Raw genomic sequence first — 19,274 nt, forward strand, 5'->3', positions numbered from 1 at the left:
ACCTCTGGGTTCAATTCCCAGCACCAAAAAAAAAAAAAAGAAAGAAAAATTCAAAAAGGCCTGGGGATGTAGTACATTGGCTGTCTAGCATGTGTGAAGCCCTGGGTTCAATCTTCAGGACCTCAAAACCAAACCAAACCAGTTATATTCTTTCTAAGTGTTAAGTATAATACATGTGCACATGTTCTTACTTGGGCTTGTTTCCTTACAAAGAGAATAACTATTTTCAATTTCCTAAACGGATATAAGTTTACTAATCAGATAAGCTAACATTAACATTGCATAATGTTTAAGATCATGATAAATGAAAGTTTGGTCAACAAAATGAATTATTATTCTGACAAACGGTTTATATTATGGACATTATATTTCATAGTACATTGACTTAAACTAATTTTTCTGATCTGTAGGTAATTTAAAATATTGCTCTAATATTGAGCTAATTAATGCATACTTCTTGAATGCCTAGATATATACTTTTATTTTTTAGGGTTTTAAAATATGCTACAGGAAGATTTTGTCTTAGTAAGTTAATCAACGAGCCACCTTGTAAGAAAGTGAAAAAATGGTTGTGGCTATAGAAAGCTGTGTCCAGGGCTGGGGTTGTGGCTCAGTGGTAGAGCGCTCGCCTAGCACGTGTGAGGCCCTGTGTTCAATCCTCAGCACCACATATAAATAAATAAATAAAATAGAGATATTGTGTCTAACTACAACTAATAAATAAATAAATTAAAAAAAGAAAGCTGTGTCCCATGTAAACATGAACTTTGTCAGTCTCCTAAAGTACTTGAATATGACAGTTCTCAATTCGGCATAGGAATGGAGGTGCAAAGAGGGACTGTGCGCTAGAGCTGGTCTCCACTAAGAGAGTGAAGCCATTCCAAGGGAAAAGAGGAAATCGTGAAAGATGAAAAAGCACTACTACACCTGTTGTATTTAAAATGAATCTTAACTAAAGACTAGCTCCCTGGACAAACAGGTACGCAAGCGTCCTCCAGCTGGCCGCTCCAAGTTCTCTCCAGCCCCGTCTCTCCCGTATGTTGACGCCTTCTTCCCGACAGTTCCAGGTTCCTCCAGTTGCCGGTCTCCTACTTCCGGAGCCCCACGTCACGGTTTTCGCATTCCGGTAACTAAGGCAATGAGGCGGATTTTCCAGTGAGGCAAGCAAACGTCATATTGCGTCAGGGCGGCCCCCCTGGGAAGGCTGGCTGTGTCTAGGGAATGTTCCGGCAATGCCTGGGGTTTCTGAAGCAGAAACCTTTAGTGGCAATCTTAGGGAAGTGGCATCTATGGTTTGAAGTGCGAGTCAGCGCTGTTTTGCCATATCGCTGGATGGCGGAGAAATTTTTCTGACAACATCGCTTCCTCTAGTCGGCTGGATAAGCGCTCTGCGATTGGCTATCGCACGTCGCTGTGGTATGACGTGTCAGAGTGTTGACCAATCGGTTGAGAGCTGAGCTGGACTTGGCGGTGAGAGCCGGAGCCTAGCTTTTCCAGCTGTGGGCGCCGACAGCACTCGCCAAGCGTTCGGCTCCGGCCAGGTGAGTGGGATGCAGAAGTGGTAGAGAGCCGCGGACAGAGGCACACATGCCAGGGCGAGGTGGGCTGTTTCTGGGATGAAGCCTTTTCTGGTAGGCAGGGGAAACGGAGCGAATGGATGACCCAAGAGTCTACTGAAAGTGACGGGTCCCCCGCCATGCCGGGCTGGCAGATCACCGGCTTCTGATTCTTAAGTCTTTAGAATTGCTGGCTGCGCACAGCCGGAAGGATCCTGCTCCCATTTTATAACTTAGCAATTCGAACGTTTTGGTTTGTGAGAGAGGTAAAACTGGAACTTAGGTCTTCAGACACCTGTCAAGACTTAAACTTTATCTTGTCTGCAGATGGCCACAATGCCCTGAAAAGTTACGCCTGGGCGAGATGAGGGTCGTTCAGATTTGGGGGTGGATGCTTCTAGAGTATCTTCCTAGGCTTTTCATCCGTTCGTTCAGTATTCATTCATTCATTCATTCAGCTATTTGACCTCTTCATACCCTTATTCTTTGAGAATTTGGTATAGAACGTGAATCTAATTTCCTTGGAAGGATGCATTCTCTCGTTCACACAGTCTTGCATATGACTTAAGAAAGTCTGTGGATTCTCTAAAATCCTCTGTGAACTATTTGCCCGAGGTTAAGAATCAGTGATCTAGAAGAGTGAGGGGGAGGGGCAGTGATAAACAGATGGAGAAAGTTTTATTATGTGCATACTTGGGGATTAATACCTTTTAATAACAATTTTGAGAGGAGAATGGTCATTTAATGAATCTTGCTGAGGTACTTGTGAGAATTATGATATTAGAACTGGCTCCCCCGACTACCTGATTTAGCTCTTCCTGCTCCCTCCCCTTCAGGAAGCTGCAGAAGTGCCTTCTGTGTAAACAATGCTTCAGTTTCTCCCTTTTGCTCAAATAACAAGTAGCTGGCTTAATGTTTCAGTGAAATTCACATTTTGAATTTTGGTTGTCTGTGTAATATTTCATTTGCTTTTCTGGCCATGTAATATAAGAGCCTTAATCCAAATTATTTGTAGTATGGCACTTCTCAAAATAGTATGGGGTTGGTTGTTATCCAGCACTAGATGAGGTCCTCCTTAGTGATCACTTTAATATCACAGATTCTTTGATCTCTTTTTCTTTTGTTTTGTTTTTTCTTGAGGGGCTAGTTTCCTTGAACCACAATAACTTAGGTGTGTGTCACCCTAGATTCCAGGACATGAACAGGATGTATAAAACACTCAGTTCAGTGAAATTGGGATTGTCTGGGTTTAAAAGATTAGTCTGAAGTACTATTTTATTGACCAGTCTTTAGACATGAGCATACCCCCCCCCCCAAAAAAAAAACATTAAAAAAAAGAAAAGGCATGAGTAAAAGCAACCTTGGTAAGGGAGAAGGTCCTGATGAGAGCCAGCATAATAGTAAGCTTTCCTTTGCAATTAGATAATACCAAATAGAAATATTTTATCTCAGAACTTGTCCCCCTTATAAGCTCAACTCCAGATCAGTATATGTTTCTTTACTGTACAGTTAACAAAAGATGGATGGGAAAAGACACACAACCAAGATTACTAGGAATGTAAAATTTAATACAGTATTGATGCTGAAACAGGATTCAAGGCTTACCCTTGGTCAAGTGCAGAATTGGCTTGTCTGAGATGATGTGTGATCTGTAAGGAAGTTTAAAGTAATATTGCTGGCAAGGGTGGGAGGGTGTGGCTTAGTAGAAGAGTACTTGCATATTATGTGTGAAGCCCTGGGTTCAATCCCCAGCACCTCAAAAATGAATAAATAAATGTAAAAGTGGAATATTCAGCTACACTTAATTTAGAGATGATGATTAAAACTCCCCACTACTTTGTTTTGTTTTAAGTGCTAGAGAGGAGGATTAAGAAAAGAGCAATAGTTAAAGATAACTGAATTAATCAACTTTGGGAAGATAGATATCTTTATCCAGGAGTATCCAGCTAAGTATTTAAGAAATGCTATGTTAGATGACTGTCTTCTTTTTTGAGGTTTAGCTGAGAATCTCAAATATATAGCTAAAGCTTTATCTTTAGTTCCCTTTTAGACTATGGCAACATATCTGGAGTTCATTCAGCAAAATGAAGAACGAGATGGTGTACGTTTCAGTTGGAATGTGTGGCCTTCCAGCCGTCTTGAGGCCACGAGAATGGTTGTTCCACTGGCTTGTCTCCTTACTCCTTTGAAAGAACGACCAGACCTGCCTCCTGTACAGTATGAACCTGTGCTTTGCAGCAGGCCAACTTGCAAAGCTGTTCTCAATCCACTTTGGTATGAATTTCTTTAAAAACTGCTAAAAATGGTGAATACAATAAATTTGATTTGGGCAAGTTGTCAAATTTGAGATGAGTAGTAGATGATGAGATTCTTAGTGATGAGTGTGCATAGAAATCTCCTTGGCCTAATCTCCAGATAAAATTAGAATCTTATAGGAAGAGGAGGGGGATGAAAGGGGAGGATCTGGAATTCACTAATTAACTTTTTTTTAATTTTTTGCTTTTTATCAGTTTGCTTTTGGCTTATCTGTATACTTTATGAGATACCTTTTAAAGTATTTTTCACAAAAATAAAATCTAAAAGCTTCAGGTTATTTTTTTTTTATACTTGCCTAGTGTGTTGATGTTGTAGGACTAGAAGAAGTAATAATCAGAAGAAATTTGAACTCTTAATGATTTTATTGTTAAGTGTAATTTTTTTTGTTCTAAGATAATGACCTATAATATCTTGACCTATATTATTTTTAACACATGTGGATACAATTTGAAAGAATTCTTATTGTATTTATTTATTATTTTTTGAAAGTGGAGTCTTATAGTGTTGCTCAGCCTGATCTTGAACCCAAGGGATCCTCCTGTCTTCCAAGTAGATGGGACTGCAAGATTGGAATTTTGAAATACGTGGCAAGTGGTCATAAAATTTTTTATATGAGGGAGCATTTTTTACTTTATTTTCCTTGCTTTTATTTAGAATGTGCATATTAAGAATGCTGCTGCTCTGCTTTCAAAATTATAGCCACTGTTTATTAATTTTTTAAACCTATAAAAGGGGATAGGAAGTATATTAACTCAAGTGAGGTTAAAGTCTAAGAAATTTTTCCTGTGTGTGAAATGTGCCTTTATTATCAAAATTTGGTAGTTTCACTTGGCTGAACAATAAAGATATTAGAAAAAATCCTGAAGATTGGGTTAAGGTAATAGGCAAAAGGAATTAACTCATAATTTATACAAGTCAAGAAATTTTAAAAATTTATCTAGGATATTGGAAAAGAGAAAAAGGGATTTGCTAATTCTTCATTGAAGTTGTTTGAGGGAAACTTTTTATGTACTTAATAGCCAGAAATCTAACTGCATTGAAATTTTGTAAAATGTCATTTATTATACACAAACATAGAAATACCAGTCTGTGATTTATTGAATTTGAAGTTTACATTTGAATATTTTTTACCTTAAAAATAAAAATGGTACCTGGTTGTGATATTTATCTTTCTCACAGTCAGGTTGATTATCGAGCAAAACTTTGGGCTTGTAATTTCTGTTTCCAGAGAAATCAGGTATGAATTATTTTAAAAAATATTTTATAAGTTTCATTTCTTGTATGTTACTCTGAAAAAGTTATGTGAAATTGAATATCTATGCTAGCAGTCAGCAGTTTCTGCTGAACTGAAGGTGATAGCTTTTGTTAAGCACAATATTGAATGTTGAACATTTATAATTTTTCCACATTTGGATTCTTGTCATTTGCTGTGGAGAGTACATAACATTCTCTTTCCTTGTAGGTTTTCTGTAGGACATGAATCTGTTACCCTAAGAACATAGATCTGTTGTTCTTTTTGTATGTGTGTGTGGTACTGAGGATTGAACTCAGGGCCTCTTGCTGGCTGGCAAAGTACTCTACCACTGAGCTACACCCCCAACCCTTTTTTTATTTTGAGGCATAGTTTCACAAAGTTGCCCATGCTAACATCACACTTCTGATCCTCCTGCTCGGCCTTTTTCTGAGTAGCTGGAATTACAGGCATGCACCACTATGCCCAGCTGTTCATATTTCACTTGACTTCAGTATATTCTAATTGGGTAGTGAATATTACTGAATTTTTGTTTTCTGATCTTTATTAACCTTGGAATTCAAGTATGAGTATTGAAGTTTTGATTTAAAAAATTTAAAACTAGCAAACTAAAAGAAGCTCATAAATGAGAAGAGAGACCTTTTATGGGGTGTAGGTGATAGGGATCAAACCTAGGGCCTTGTTCATAATAAGCACATGCTTTATCACTGAGTGATACCCCCAGTCAAGACTTCTCTTTAAAATCAACTGTGTCTGCTGGCCTTAGTGGCTCATGCCTGTAATCCCGGAGATTGGGAGGCAGAGGCACGAGATTGCAAGTTCAAAGCCAGCCTCAGCAACTTAGTGGGTCCCTAAGAAACTTAGCAAGATGGTCTGAAAATAAAAAATAAGAGGGGGACATGGCTCAGTGGTTAAGTGCCTCTGGATTCAATACCTGTACTAAGAAAATTAAAAAAAATAAAATAATAATAATAATTGTCTATGATAAAAATGTTCTAAACCTGGGCTGTGCTGATTATTATTCAATACATTTGCTAAAAATCATTGAATTTTACACATAAAATTGGTGAATTTTATGGCATGGAAACTATATTTAAATAAAGTGTTGAGGAAAATTAATTGTACACAATTGAGCATACATTGTGCTCATAGCTCTTAAGCTGGTAATAACATGAATTTATTATGATTAATCCTAGATACAGTGCATAGTAAATCCAGTGATGGAAAAACAAGTACAGTTGACGACTGACAGTAGATTCAGAAATTATAAGCTGATTATATTTGAGATTTATTTCCATGAAAGGCTGGGGATGTAGCTCAATGGTAGAATTTGATTCTTAGCAATTAAAAAAAAAATCTCCATGAGAAATTCAGAAGTTTATACAAATCTTAACATTCAGAATTAATGCATGTTTAATTTATCATAAAAAATCTAAGGCAGGGTCACATTTGACCTTTTATGCCTCAATTTTCTTGTCTTTAAAATTAACATAGGGGTTGGGGTTGTGGCTCAGCGGTAGAGTGCTCGTCTAGCACGTGCAAGGCCCTGGATTCGATCCTCAGCACCACACAAAAATAAATAAACAAAATAAAGGAAAAAATAAATAAAATAAAATTAACATAATAATACTATGGTACTTTATGAAATTCTTGTGAGAATTAAACAGAATTAATGAATGTAAATGACTTTAAATAGTGCTTGACACACTAAGTGCCATATAAGTATTTGGTATTAGTATATTTATCTGAGATCTCCACCTGCCAGTTTGGTGTGGAAGTGTGATGTGGAAGACTGTCATACGCTTAAATAATCTTTTGTTATTCTCCCAGCTCAACCATGAGGAAATGAACCCCTCAATGAGTCTGGGGTAGTAGATAGAGATGGCCCCCTGGAGGAACTGGGTTATCTTGTCCTCTTTTTCTGTGCAGTTGACTGCCTGTTAGGTAAATAGGACATCTCCAGATTGCTAGAAGGTAGCCAGTATGTCTGGGTTTACTCCCCGAATTTTGCAGACATAGATAAAGCTCTACCCTTTTCTGCAAGCTGCAGCCATTGGGTAGTCATGGCCAGAAAGGGGACAGGAGATCTTTTGATGGCATATACTGAGATTTCTGCTGGAGTTCTGGTGCCCAATATTCCTTCCCTCCTGGCCAGTGACTCTTTAAGGCTGCTGTCATCTCCTCAGCAGGATTTGCATTTGGTCACTCTAAAGTCACTGGCCTGGAGAGATCCACCTGCTAAATTTGGGGAGATATACCTAAACTTTTAAATATTAAGCTGAAGACTGAAAAATCAGTGCCCAAATTATGAATTTAAAATGTTTGCAGAGAGTTTTAAAAACAAAAGGAAATGCCTGTGTTATTATTTTATATGCAAAAGCAGGTCCCAAAATTGTTTATATGAAGTGATTGTTATATATGGTGTGCTCAAGTGGAAAGGTCTAGAGGGGACAGGCACAGTGGTACATGCCTAAAATCACAGCTACTCCAGAGATAATAGTCAAAATGATAAACAAAGGTGTTAGTCTTCTTTATAGATGAAACAGGTAAATGTTTTGCCTTTAGTTTGCAAGGCAAAGCTTAAGAAACGGTTGTGATAGCATGTGGTTTTGTTTGTTTGTTTTTAGATTAAACCATTGGTGCTCTGCTACTGAGCTACATCCTTAACCCTTTAAAAAAATCTTTTTTAGTTTGAGACTGAGTCTAAATTGTGCCAGCTGACCTTGAACTTTGATCCTTTTGCCTTAGCCTCCTAAGTAGATAGGATTACTGGCATGGCACTAGGGCTTTTAGCTTCTTCTAATAGAGTGACTTTAAACCATTAAATGTTTTAAAATAACTTAAACCTACTCTAAAGAATAAAATAGTTTTTTTTAAACTTATGAAATGATATGAATGTAAAGCAGAATTTAATTACTGATTTTTTTGTGTTTTAATAATGTTTTACATTTTGTGCTCTCAGAATTAACATATAATCATTAATCATCTTTATAAATGGAAAATAAAAGGTGTAACATAAATATCTTTCAGCCCTCACAAAACAGTGCTTTGCTTTCTTTTCAGTTTCCTCCAGCTTATGCAGGCATATCTGAGGTGAATCAACCTGCTGAATTGATGCCCCAGTTTTCTACAATTGAGTACGTGATACAGGTAAATTCCTTGTTGTGTATTTAATGAAATGTGATGAACACTGAGTATCTCTTGAAATCCTTTGTTTTCTGTGTCTCTTGCCAGTCCAGAGGACCTGAAATTGTTGGGGCAGAAGGATCCTAAACATGAGGTTACAGTGTGTAAGCACTTACACTGGTGTTGTTTTCAGGTCTTGGTAGAAGGCTGCAAAAACGGTGGAACTGATTGAATTAGAAAGCCGACCTTCAAAACCTTCTCAGTCTTTGTTGAGGGTGCTCCATCATGTAGTTGTTCAGTTTAAAAGTCTTAGACTTGTCCTTGACCTCTCTTTTTCACATCCCACATCTAATCTGTTATAACATGTTATTGGCTCAATATTCAAAATTTATCTAGAATTTACCCATTTTTCTCTCTTACTCCTAATTATCCTAATCTAGCCACAATTTCTCATTTGAATTATTTTTTAAATTTTTTTTTAGTTGTGGATGGACACAATGCCTTTATTTAATTTATTTATTTTTATGTGATGCTGAGGATTGAACCCAGAGCCTTACACATGCTAGATAAACACTCTTAACACTGAGCCACAGCCCCCACCCCATTCAAATTGTTAGATCAGTCTCCTAACTATTCTCCTTGATTTTATTATTGCCTATTTGTACTGTATTCTTTTTAAATTTGTTTTAATTAGTTATACATGACAGTAGAATGTATTTATGCACTTTGATATATCATACATAGATGGGATATAATTTCTCATTTTTCTGTGTATACATGTTGTAGAATCATATTGGTCATGCAGTCACATATATACATACAATAATAATGTGTGTTTCATTGTACTATCTTTCTTATCACCACATCCCCTCCCTTCCCCTCCCTTCACTTCCCTCTACCTAATCTGAGGTAACACTATTCTTCTCTAGTGTTGTGTTGTATTCTAAACCCAGAAGTCAGAGTAACTTTATTTTTTTAAATTTTTAAAAAATATATATATTTTAGTTGTAGTTGGACACAAAACCTTCATTTTATTTTTTATTTTTTACATGGTGGTGAGGATTGAACCCAGCACCTCACGTGAGCTAGACAAGCGCTCTACTGCTGAGCCACAACCCCAGCCCTCAGAGTAACTTTAAAAATACGTTTCACATTACTTCTCTGTTCAGAAACCTCCAGTGGTAAAAATGGCTCCCCTTTTTACCCAGAGTAAAAGATAGTTTCAAAGCCCTGAGATATACCACTCTGAGCTTAATTTCTGCTAGTGTCATTGTTTAGCTCCGTGGGCCTTCTAGACTCCTGAAGCATGCAGGAACATGCCTGCCCATGGGCCTTTGCTCTGGCTTTTTCCACTGCTCTGGCTCTTTTCTCTATCTGTATCTGTATGGCTGCTGTGCCATACAGATACAGATAGAGAAAAGAGAAAGACAGTATATATGTGACTGTCTTGCTCCCTTCTTCAGGCTTTTGCTCAAATGTTACTTTCTTACTGAGGCTGCTCTGACCTTGAACTTGACCTCTGTTTCTACTCCTGGCGTTTGCTGTTCCCCTAATCCCCTTGCCAGAAAGTTTGCTCCTTGAGATAGGCAAGGATCTTTGTTTTTTCTATGTATGTACTGATATATCCCAGGACCTAGACCAATGTCTGACACATAGTAGGTATTCAGAAATGTAGAATAATTTTGTTAGATACAAACACGGTTTTTTTGTTTGTTTGTTTGTTTGGTACTGGGAATTGAACTCAGAGGTGTTTTACCACTGAGCTACACATCTAGTCCTTTTTATTATTACTTTTTTTGAGACAGGATCTTGTTAAATTACTTAGGTCTTCATTAAATTGCTGAGACTAGCCTCAAACTTGAGATACTCCTGCCTTAGCCTCCTGAGTTGCTGGGACTATAGAATGTGCCACTATGCCTAGCCACAAATATTTTTTATATTTAGTTTGTTTTAATAGAATCTGCATCAGGGTAAGTAGAGGTTTGTGTAGGTGTCCTCCTGAGAATAAATGTAGTTGAAGACTTGACATTTACATGCCTGATTTGTTTGTATTTGTATACTGATCATCATGCTTTTTCCTTTCCCTAAAGCGAGGCGCACAGTCTCCTCTGATCTTTCTCTATGTGGTTGACACATGCCTGGAGGAAGATGACCTTCAAGCTCTCAAAGAATCCCTGCAGATGTCCCTGAGTCTCCTTCCTCCAGATGCTCTGGTGGGTCTGATCACTTTCGGAAGGATGGTGCAGGTTCATGAACTGAGCTGTGAAGGAATCTCCAAAAGTTATGTCTTCCGAGGGACCAAGGATTTAACTGCAAAGCAAATACAGGTCTGTGCTGGGTTTGTATAGAAATGGTAGCAAGGACATTTTTAAAAAATTAATCAGTTATTTACTCATAATGTGATGGGAAATGAGTCTTTTGTTTTTTTTAGGATATGCTGGGTTTGTCTAAGCCAGCCATGCCCATGCAGCAAGCAAGACCTGCTCAACCTCAGGAGCACCCTTTTGTTTCAAGCAGGTGAGATGCTGACATTCAGTATTATGTGCTGTAGTGAGCATGCACGTTGACGTGAAAATAAAAGAAAAGCAATGCAAGTATGTCGGTTTTCTTATGATTAGATAAAAAAGTCAATGAATAAGCTTAATCCATATTTAATGTTTTATCAAAAAGGTTTTGAGACCACTGTATTCATTCATTCCCCTCTTTTTTGGACATATGGCTATTATTCTTTTTGATTCTTAAATAAAACTGGAAAAATGGAAAAGACCTCTTTTGAGTGCTCTCAAAAAAGCTTATGAACAGATACTTTATTCAGTTAAATTGAGTGTCCAGTGCTGACCCAGGTTGTGTTAACTGCTAGTAAACTTGATAAAATGCATTGTCTTCCAGGCTGGGGACAGCTTCCTTCTCTTAAGAAACAAGATTGTTCTTTGTGTTACTCTAAAGCTCAAGGGACACACAAACTGAACCTTTAGAATTGTGCACATTGTCCACATAAGTGGACCACATACAGATAAAATTTCCATTAGACATGTCCTTAGAATTTCTTTTTTTTTTTTAATATTAATTTTTTAGGGCTGGGGTTGTGGCTCAGTGGTAGAGTGCTCGCCTAGCATGCGCGAGGCCCTGGGTTCGATCCTCAACACCACATAAAACTAAATAAACAAAAATAAAGGTATTGTGTCTAACCAAAAAATAAATATTTAAAAAAATATTTATTTTTTTTAGTTGTATTTGGACACAATATCTTTATTTTATTTATTTATTTTTATGTGGTGCTCAAGATCCAATTCAGGGCCTCTCATGTGCTAGGCAAGCGCTCTACCATTGAGCCACAACCCCAGACCCCTTAGGATTTCTTTGCTGCTTAAAATTTAATTAAACTGATTTGTTCCCTTTTAAGTTGATTTTATTCCCCCGTGCTAGCACATGGTCTCGCTAGCGCATGCTCTCGCTAGCGCATGCTCTCTCTATATGTATATGTATGTATATGTATATATATGTATATATGTAATATATATAATATATATATCACTGAATGTTAGGTTTTAAATTATATTCCTTAGTAAAATTGCCTTGAATTGTTTTGTGTTTGTAGAGACAATTTTAAAGAAAAAAATGGCAAATTTTTCCTACTCTGAATAATTATTTTAAATAATTACATGTCACCAAGGTTGGAAGACCAGGCTACCTTATTAAACTATAATTGATATGTCCATTCAAAATCTTACAGATTTCTGCAGCCCATTCAAAAGATTGATATGAACCTCACTGATCTTCTTGGGGAGCTGCAGAGAGACCCATGGCCAGTAACTCAGGGGAAGAGACCTTTGAGATCCACTGGTGTTGCTTTGTCCATTGCTGTTGGTTTATTGGAGGTAATTGAGAATTTATGGGGCTCTCTCACATCATACAAACTTGCTCTTAAAAATCATATTTGGGGCTGGGGTTGTGGCTCAGCAGTAGAGTACTCGTCTTGCACGTGCAGGACCCTGGGTTCAATCCTCAGCACCACGTAAAAAATAATTAAGTGAAATAAAGGTGTTGTGTCCAACTATAAAATAAGTATTTTTAAAAAATCATATTTGTTGGCTTTTTTTGAAAATTCACTGTGACCTAAAGTCATTGTTATTATCTACATTGAAGGAGCTCCTAAAGGTTTTCAAGAAAAAATAAGGGAATTAGAGCAATAGGAACTGCTCAGAATAAAGTAGTAAAAGTATATAAAGCCATTAGGGTGAGAGAAAGTAAGTGCTGTTTTTCTGCATTGTCATTTATATCATTCTGCTGTATCATCAGTATTAACAGCTGATGAGGAGCTGAGAACTGCTTAGCATGCATGAGACCCTAAGTTCAATCCCCAATGCAAAAAAAAAAAAAAAAAAAAGCTCAGGAGAATCTTTTGGAATATTTCTATAGGGAAATTGAAAACACACTTGGAGATGGGCTACATCCTTCTAATATGCTGTTATTTACTGTTTCAGGGTACTTTCCCAAACACAGGAGCCCGTATCATGCTATTTACTGGAGGTCCCCCCACACAAGGGCCTGGCATGGTGGTTGGAGATGAATTAAAGATTCCTATTCGTTCCTGGCATGATATTGAGAAGGATAATGCACGGTTCATGAAAAAGGCAACCAAGGTAGGTTCTCTTGGGTATGGGTTAATTGTGTTAACCTGGTGTCAGGTTTAGACTGCTCTAGAGTGACAGCTGCTTTATTGAGGCCTTCTTGTCACAGTCAAAAAGATTTATTTGCTGAGATGATCTTCCAGATCTTGGCTGCTGTTAAATTATTGTCCCCAGCCTCTGAGCTTCAAGTGGATAGCTGTAAGTTTGTGAAGGTTGTTGAGATTGGAAACTATTTTTTATTTTGTGTTTTGAAGATAATGATCTTCATAGTCCTATATTTGATTACATCATTTGGTATGTTAAGGCATACCTTGGGATTAATGTTAATGTTTCCTAAAGACAGTTTTCTCCTCTCTTTACAGCACTATGAGATGCTTGCTAATCGAACCGCTGCAAATGGTCACTGCATTGATATTTATGCTTGTGCCCTTGACCAAACTGGACTATTGGAGATGAAGTGTTGTACAAATCTTACTGGGTATGTTCATAGTGAACACCTGGAAAAAAGAGAATGTCTTTTTTTTTTCCCTTCAGTGCTGGGGATTGGACCCTGGGCCTTGCATATCTAGGGAAGTACTCTACCACTGAGCTACACTCCCATTTTATGATAGAATGGTGCCCTTCAGGAGTCCTTGACTTGGAGCACTCAGAGATGCTGTAATGTATTTGTGAACATCCTGTGGTTTGTATGCTAGGGTGTGTGTGTATAGTTTTTGTGGAGAGGTATCATTATTTCCATCAGTGTCTCATTGAGGTATTTGATTCCCACAAGATTCAACATTTAGGTCAAATTCCATGTTGGATAAATGTTTTAATGGTGACATAAAAAGATGTAGGGTTTTTGTTGAGTGCTCAAGGTGAGCCAACAGCTTGGGATGACTTCCTGCAAAGATGGGTTATCATAGGCTAGGTTATAGGAGTAGATTATCTTTGAAGAAAATCAAAATCTTGGTTTCTTTGGTGATGGTGACACCTTATACAGATTATGTCATTTTTCATTCTGAGCATTTATTTATTTATTTATACTGGGGATTGAGCCCAGGGTGCATAACCACTGAGCCATGTCCCCAGCCCTATCTATCTATCTATCTATCTATTTATTTATTTTGAGACATGGTCTTGCTTAGGAGCTTGCTAAGTTGCAAGCTTTAACTTTTGTGAGCTTTTCCTTTTAAACAAGCTTATATAGTGCTGGAGAATGCTTGAAATTGAGCTACACTCCCATTCCCATGTGGAGAATGGTTGAAGGAACTAGAAAAGACTAAGCTGAAGACAGATGGGATCTAGTTGCGTGCAGAGGCATATGTCACTGCAGTGGCTTGGGAGGCTGAGGAAGGAGGATTGCGAGTTGAAAGCCAACCTCAGCAAAAGTGAGGTGCTAAGCAACTCAGTAAGACCCTGTCTCTAAATAAAATACAAACTAGGGCTGAGGATGTGGCTCAGTGGTCAAGTGCCCCTGAGTTCAATCCCCAGTACCTAAAGAAAAAAAAAAAAAGAAGAGATGGGTATGAGAACTGTATTCAGTGTTGAAGAGTTGTTCTGTGGAGAAGAGATCAGAAGAATTAGGAACAATGGGTGAAGCTGCCGGGATATAGAATTTCACCCAGTATAAAGAAAGGTCTTGGGGCTGGGGTTGTGGCTCAGTGGTAGAGTGCTTGCCTAGCACATGTGAGACCCTGGGTTTGATCCTCAGCACCACATAAAAAAAAAAAAAAAAAAAATAAATGTATTCTGTCCAACTACAACTAAAAAATAAATATTTTTTTAAAAAAAGGTCTTCCTAGGTATGGTGGTTCCTGCTGTGTAATCCTAGCTACTTGGGAGGCTGCGGCAGGAAGATCGCAAGTTTGAGGTCAACCTGGGCAAGTTAGCAAGACCCAATCTCAAAATAAAAAGTAAAAAGAGTGAGAACTGTCCAGACATGGAGTGGACAGCTTCTGGAGGGAGTAAGAGATGTTCAGTCGTAACTTGGCAGGGATGTTGTCAAGGGGCAAGTGGGTGTGAGTTAGATTAGATTGTGTGATTATGACAGAAGACCCCAAAAAAAGTTCATTTCTGTCTGGTATACTGGTTTCATCATCATCAAGGCTGAGGCTCCCATCAAGCTATCTGCCTCAGTGTGCAGTGCGTGGCTTGGGGTATTTGCTGGAGTTCTACTACATTACAATAGCAGGGTGGAAAGGCCAAAGAAGGATATGCCCTTCTGGCAAGAACATGCCCCACTCGAACTAAAGGATTCTCCATCAAGTTAAAGTGAGTCATGTGACTACATGCAAGGTACACTAGGGAATGTCATCTTTATTTATTTTTTTTTAATGTTTATTTTTTAGTTGTAGTTGGACACAATACCTTTATTTTATTTATTTATTTTTATGTGGTGCTGAGAATCGAACCCAGAGCCTCACACATGCGAGGCAAGCATCTACCGCTGAGCCACAACCCCAGCCCTGGGAATGTCATCTTTATTCCAAGCAACTGTGGAATACATGATTAAGGAAGAAGGGAGGGTGGATATTTGGGGCCAAATTGTTGATCCCTCACTAAAGAGCTCAGACATTGAGAGAGCTGGACCAGGTAACCTTTCTTGTTTTCTTTCCAATTCTGGGATCCTGTTTTATAAATGACAACTTGTTGTGTAGCTGAAGCAGGCTGTGCTTCTTTTTTTTTTTTTTTTTTTTAATTTTTAATTTTTTATTGTGGGTTGTTCAAAACATTACAAATTTCTTGACATATCATATTCCACACTTTGATTCAAGTGGGTTATGAACTCCCACCTTCACCCCATACACAGCTTGCAGAATCACATCGGTTACACATCCATTGATTTACAAATTGCCATACTAGTGTCTGTTGTGCTCCGCTGCCTTTCCCATCCTCCACTCTCCCCCCTCCCCATCTCTCCCCTCCCCTCCCCTCCTCTCTCTCTACCTCCTCCACTGTATAACCCTGAGGGTCTCCTTCCATTACCATGCAATTTCCCTTCACTCTCCCTTTCCCTCCCACCTCTCATCCCTGTTAAATGTTAATCTTCTTCTCCTGCTCTTCATCCCTACTCTGTTCTTAGTTACTCTCCTTATATCAAAGAAGACATTTGGCATTTATTTTTTAGGGATTGGCTAGCTTCACTTAGCATAATCTGCTCTAATGCCATCCATTTCCCTGTAAATTCTATGATTTTGTCATTTTTTAATGCAGAGTAATACTCCATTGTGTATAGATGCCACATTTTTTTTATCCAGTTGTCTATTGAAGGGCATCTAGGTTGGTTCCACAGTCTTGCTATTGTGAATTGTGCTGCTATGAACATCGATGTAGCAGTGTCCCTGTAGCATGCTCTTTTTAGGTCTTTAGGGAATAGACCAAGAAGGGGAATAGCTGGGTCAAATGGTGGCTCCATTCCCAGCTTTCCAAGAAATCTCCATACTGCTTTCCAAATTGGCTGCACCAATCTGCAGTCCCACCAGCAATGTACAAGTGTACCCTTTTCCCCACATCCTCGCCAGCACTTGTTGTTGTTTGACTTCTTAATGGCTGCCAATCTTACTGGAGTGAGATGGTATCTTAGGGTGGTTTTGATTTGCATTTCTCTGACAGCTAGAGATGTTGAGCATTTTTTCATGTACTTGTTGATTGACTGTATGTCCTCCTCTGAGAAGTGTCTGTTCAGGTCCTTGGCCCATTTGTTGATTGGGTTGTTTGTTCTCTTATTGTCTAATTTTTTGAGTTCTTTGTATACTCTGGATATTAGGGCTCTATCTGAAGTGTGAGGAGTAAAGATTTGTTCCCAGGGTGTAGGCTCCCTGTTTACCTCTCTTATTGTTTCTTTTGCTGAGAAAAAACTTTTTAGTTTGAGTAAGTCCCATTTGTTGATTCTAGTTATTAACTTTTGTGCTATGGGTGTCCTATTGAGGAATTTGGAGCCCGACCCCACCGACTGTAGATCGTAGCCAACTTTTTTTTCTATCAGACGGCGCGTCTCTGATTTGATATCAAGCTCCTTGATCCATTTTGAATTCACTTTTGTGCATGGCGAGAGAAAGGGATTCAGTTTCATTTTGTTGCATATGGATTTCCAGTTTTCCCAGCACCATTTGTTGAAGATGCTATCCTTCCTCCATTGCATGTTTTTAGCCCCTTTATCAAATATAAGAAAGTTGTAGTTTTGTGGATTGGTTTCTGTGTCCTCTATTCTGTACCACAGGCTGTGCTTCTTGCTGAAAATTTGAACAATATTTTCTCTAACTTCAGTAAGGGATAAAAATCAGTATTCATCAATTAGAAAAAAATGTTCCTGTGAAGTCAAGGATTCAGTGTGTTGCAGCAGAGTTAATCTGAAAAGGTTTTTCCCCAGGCCTGGTTATTCTCCTATACTGAAAAAGTATGAGAAAAGTTGGACATGTTTTCTTGTTATAGAGAAAACCCAAGTCAAACTCAAGTCTCACCTACTATATGCACATAACACGGAGCATTGCAATGAACCTACAGTGTGTGTGGGTTTGTCCCCGTCAACAAGCAAGCAATGAGTTCTGCAGTGGACACCAGCTGGGGATCTCTAGTTCAATTCAGTCCTGACTCTTCCTATTTGGACACAATGTCATATCACACAAGACTGGCCCCTACCCACTTTAGAAGACACAAGCCCCAAGTTGTTTTATCCAGGCACATGAGTGACTGGCTGTAAATTTGGCTTCCCACAAACTCCTCCTTGGGTTCTATTAATTTGTTCAATCAGCTCACATAGAACTCAAGGAAACACATTTACCAGTTTCTTGTGAAGGGTATTATAAAGGATACAGGTGAAGGGGTGCATAAGGAGAGGTGTGAGGGAAGGGACATGAAGCTTCCATCCTCTCTGGTACACACTTTCTAGGAACCTGCATGTGTTTGGCTATCTGGAAACTATCTGAACCCTGTCCTTTTAGGTGGTTATGACAACTGTTACATAAGTATGATTGAAGTATGGCTAACCATGTAGAAATGTAATTGGGCAAAAAGAATATAATTTAATACTAGTTGTCTGGGGAAACCTAGGATAGCTTGTTCGTATTTTTCTTGGCCTTTCTGTGCACATTCCATTCTCCTGGGTAAGAGGTAGGCCTTTTGATTTATCAGACAAGATAGGTCATAGAATTTGTTTATGGCCAGTTCTAAGACAGAAAAGTTGGTGGTTAGAGTTTCTGGGATTTGCCTTGGGGAAGAGAAATTCTATTTATATAACTTGCATTGAGGAGGAAGTTAGGCTGGGAATCATGGACAAAAACCCAAGGTATCTATGTCGGTATATATACATAGATATCTCTATATGTCTGTAGTAGATAAATATACTTATGTATATATTTATCATAATATCATAATAATCTGTTTAAACTGCTAGGATTGTTGAATAAAGGATACTCTCTTTAAAAAAAAACTTTTTGTTTGAAATAATTATGGATTTACAGAAATTATAAATGTGCTGGGAGTACAGAGAGGTCTCTCCATACTCTTCATCTAGCTCTTCCCCGGGGCAGCATCTTACATAAACATAGTACAATGTCAGTACCAGGAAATGGACTTTGGCACAGTACAGTTAACTGTAGTGTAGACCTTATTTACCTGTACTTTTTTTTTTCTTTTGTATGTGAATAGGTATAATTCTAAGAGATTTTTCATCTCTATAGGTTTGTGTAATTGCTATAGTAATCAAGATATATTAGTATTCTTAAGGATTCTTAGTTTAATATTTTAGAAACTTTTTTCCCCCCTAAATACAAATTAAACTTGCTGTTCTTTATTTAAGTGAGTTAGTACCTTTACAGACGTGGGTATTTTTTTCTCCTTTGTAAACATCCAGGGAGCATCTGGATGGCTTTCAGTCTTACTAATGTTCACTTTTTTCTTTTTTCCTAGAGGCCACATGGTGATGGGAGATTCTTTCAACACTTCTCTCTTCAAGCAGACATTCCAAAGAATCTTTAGTAAAGATTTTAATGGAGATTTCAGAATGGCATTTGGTGCTAGTTTAGAAGTAAAGGTATGTATGATAGCCTTTTAAAATGTTAATGGAATTAGAGTGTTACTTTTTTTTTTTTTTTGGTACTAGGGATTGAACTCAGGTGTGCTCTACCCCTGAGCTACATCCCTAGCCCTATTTTATTTGTTTTTAAAATATTTATTTTTTAGTTGTTGTTGAACACAATACCTTTATTTTTTATTATTATTTTTTAATATTTATTTTTTAGTTGTAGTTAGACACAATATCTTTATTTCACTCATTTATTTATTTTTTTATGTGGTGCTGACGATTGAACCCAGGGTCTCGTGCATGCAAGATGAGTGCTCTACCGCTGAGCCACAACCCCAGCCCCAATACCTTTATTTTTTTTAATTTTTTTTCTGTGGTGCTAAGGATCG

General features: G+C 38.0%; 1 protein-coding gene and 1 non-coding gene across 3 annotated transcripts in view; both read left to right on the forward strand.

Moving 5' to 3' along the window:
- Nucleotides 1-1,203: 1,203 nt before the first annotated feature.
- Sec23b (SEC23 homolog B, COPII coat complex component) overlaps nt 1,204-19,274 on the forward strand; it is a 39,253-nt gene continuing 21,182 nt past the window's right edge. Inside the window, exons 1-10 of one of the 2 annotated variants that reach the window (XM_046434833.2) lie at nt 1,204-1,541; nt 3,607-3,830; nt 5,052-5,109; nt 8,188-8,274; nt 10,341-10,577; nt 10,682-10,767; nt 11,984-12,128; nt 12,735-12,893; nt 13,244-13,359; nt 18,771-18,894. In XM_046434833.2, coding sequence (XP_046290789.1) covers nt 3,610-3,830; nt 5,052-5,109; nt 8,188-8,274; nt 10,341-10,577; nt 10,682-10,767; nt 11,984-12,128; nt 12,735-12,893; nt 13,244-13,359; nt 18,771-18,894 — 1,233 coding nt within the window. In that variant the 5' untranslated portion in view covers nt 1,204-1,541; nt 3,607-3,609. Of the gene's footprint in view, nt 1,542-3,595; nt 3,831-5,051; nt 5,110-8,187; nt 8,275-10,340; nt 10,578-10,681; nt 10,768-11,983; nt 12,129-12,734; nt 12,894-13,243; nt 13,360-18,770; nt 18,895-19,274 lie in introns of both variants that reach the window. The other variant, XM_046434821.2, reaches the window with a different exon arrangement.
- On the forward strand, nt 9,618-9,704 carry LOC124089599 (small nucleolar RNA SNORA17). The gene has a single exon (XR_006850806.1). It is a non-coding gene; the product is annotated as a small nucleolar RNA SNORA17 (small nucleolar RNA).

Source organism: Marmota monax, unplaced genomic scaffold (assembly GCF_021218885.2).
Source record: "Marmota monax isolate L192 unplaced genomic scaffold, Marmota_monax_Labrador192_F-V1.1 WCK01_AAM20220418_F8-fsc00005, whole genome shotgun sequence".
Taxonomy (NCBI): Eukaryota; Metazoa; Chordata; class Mammalia; order Rodentia; family Sciuridae; genus Marmota; species Marmota monax.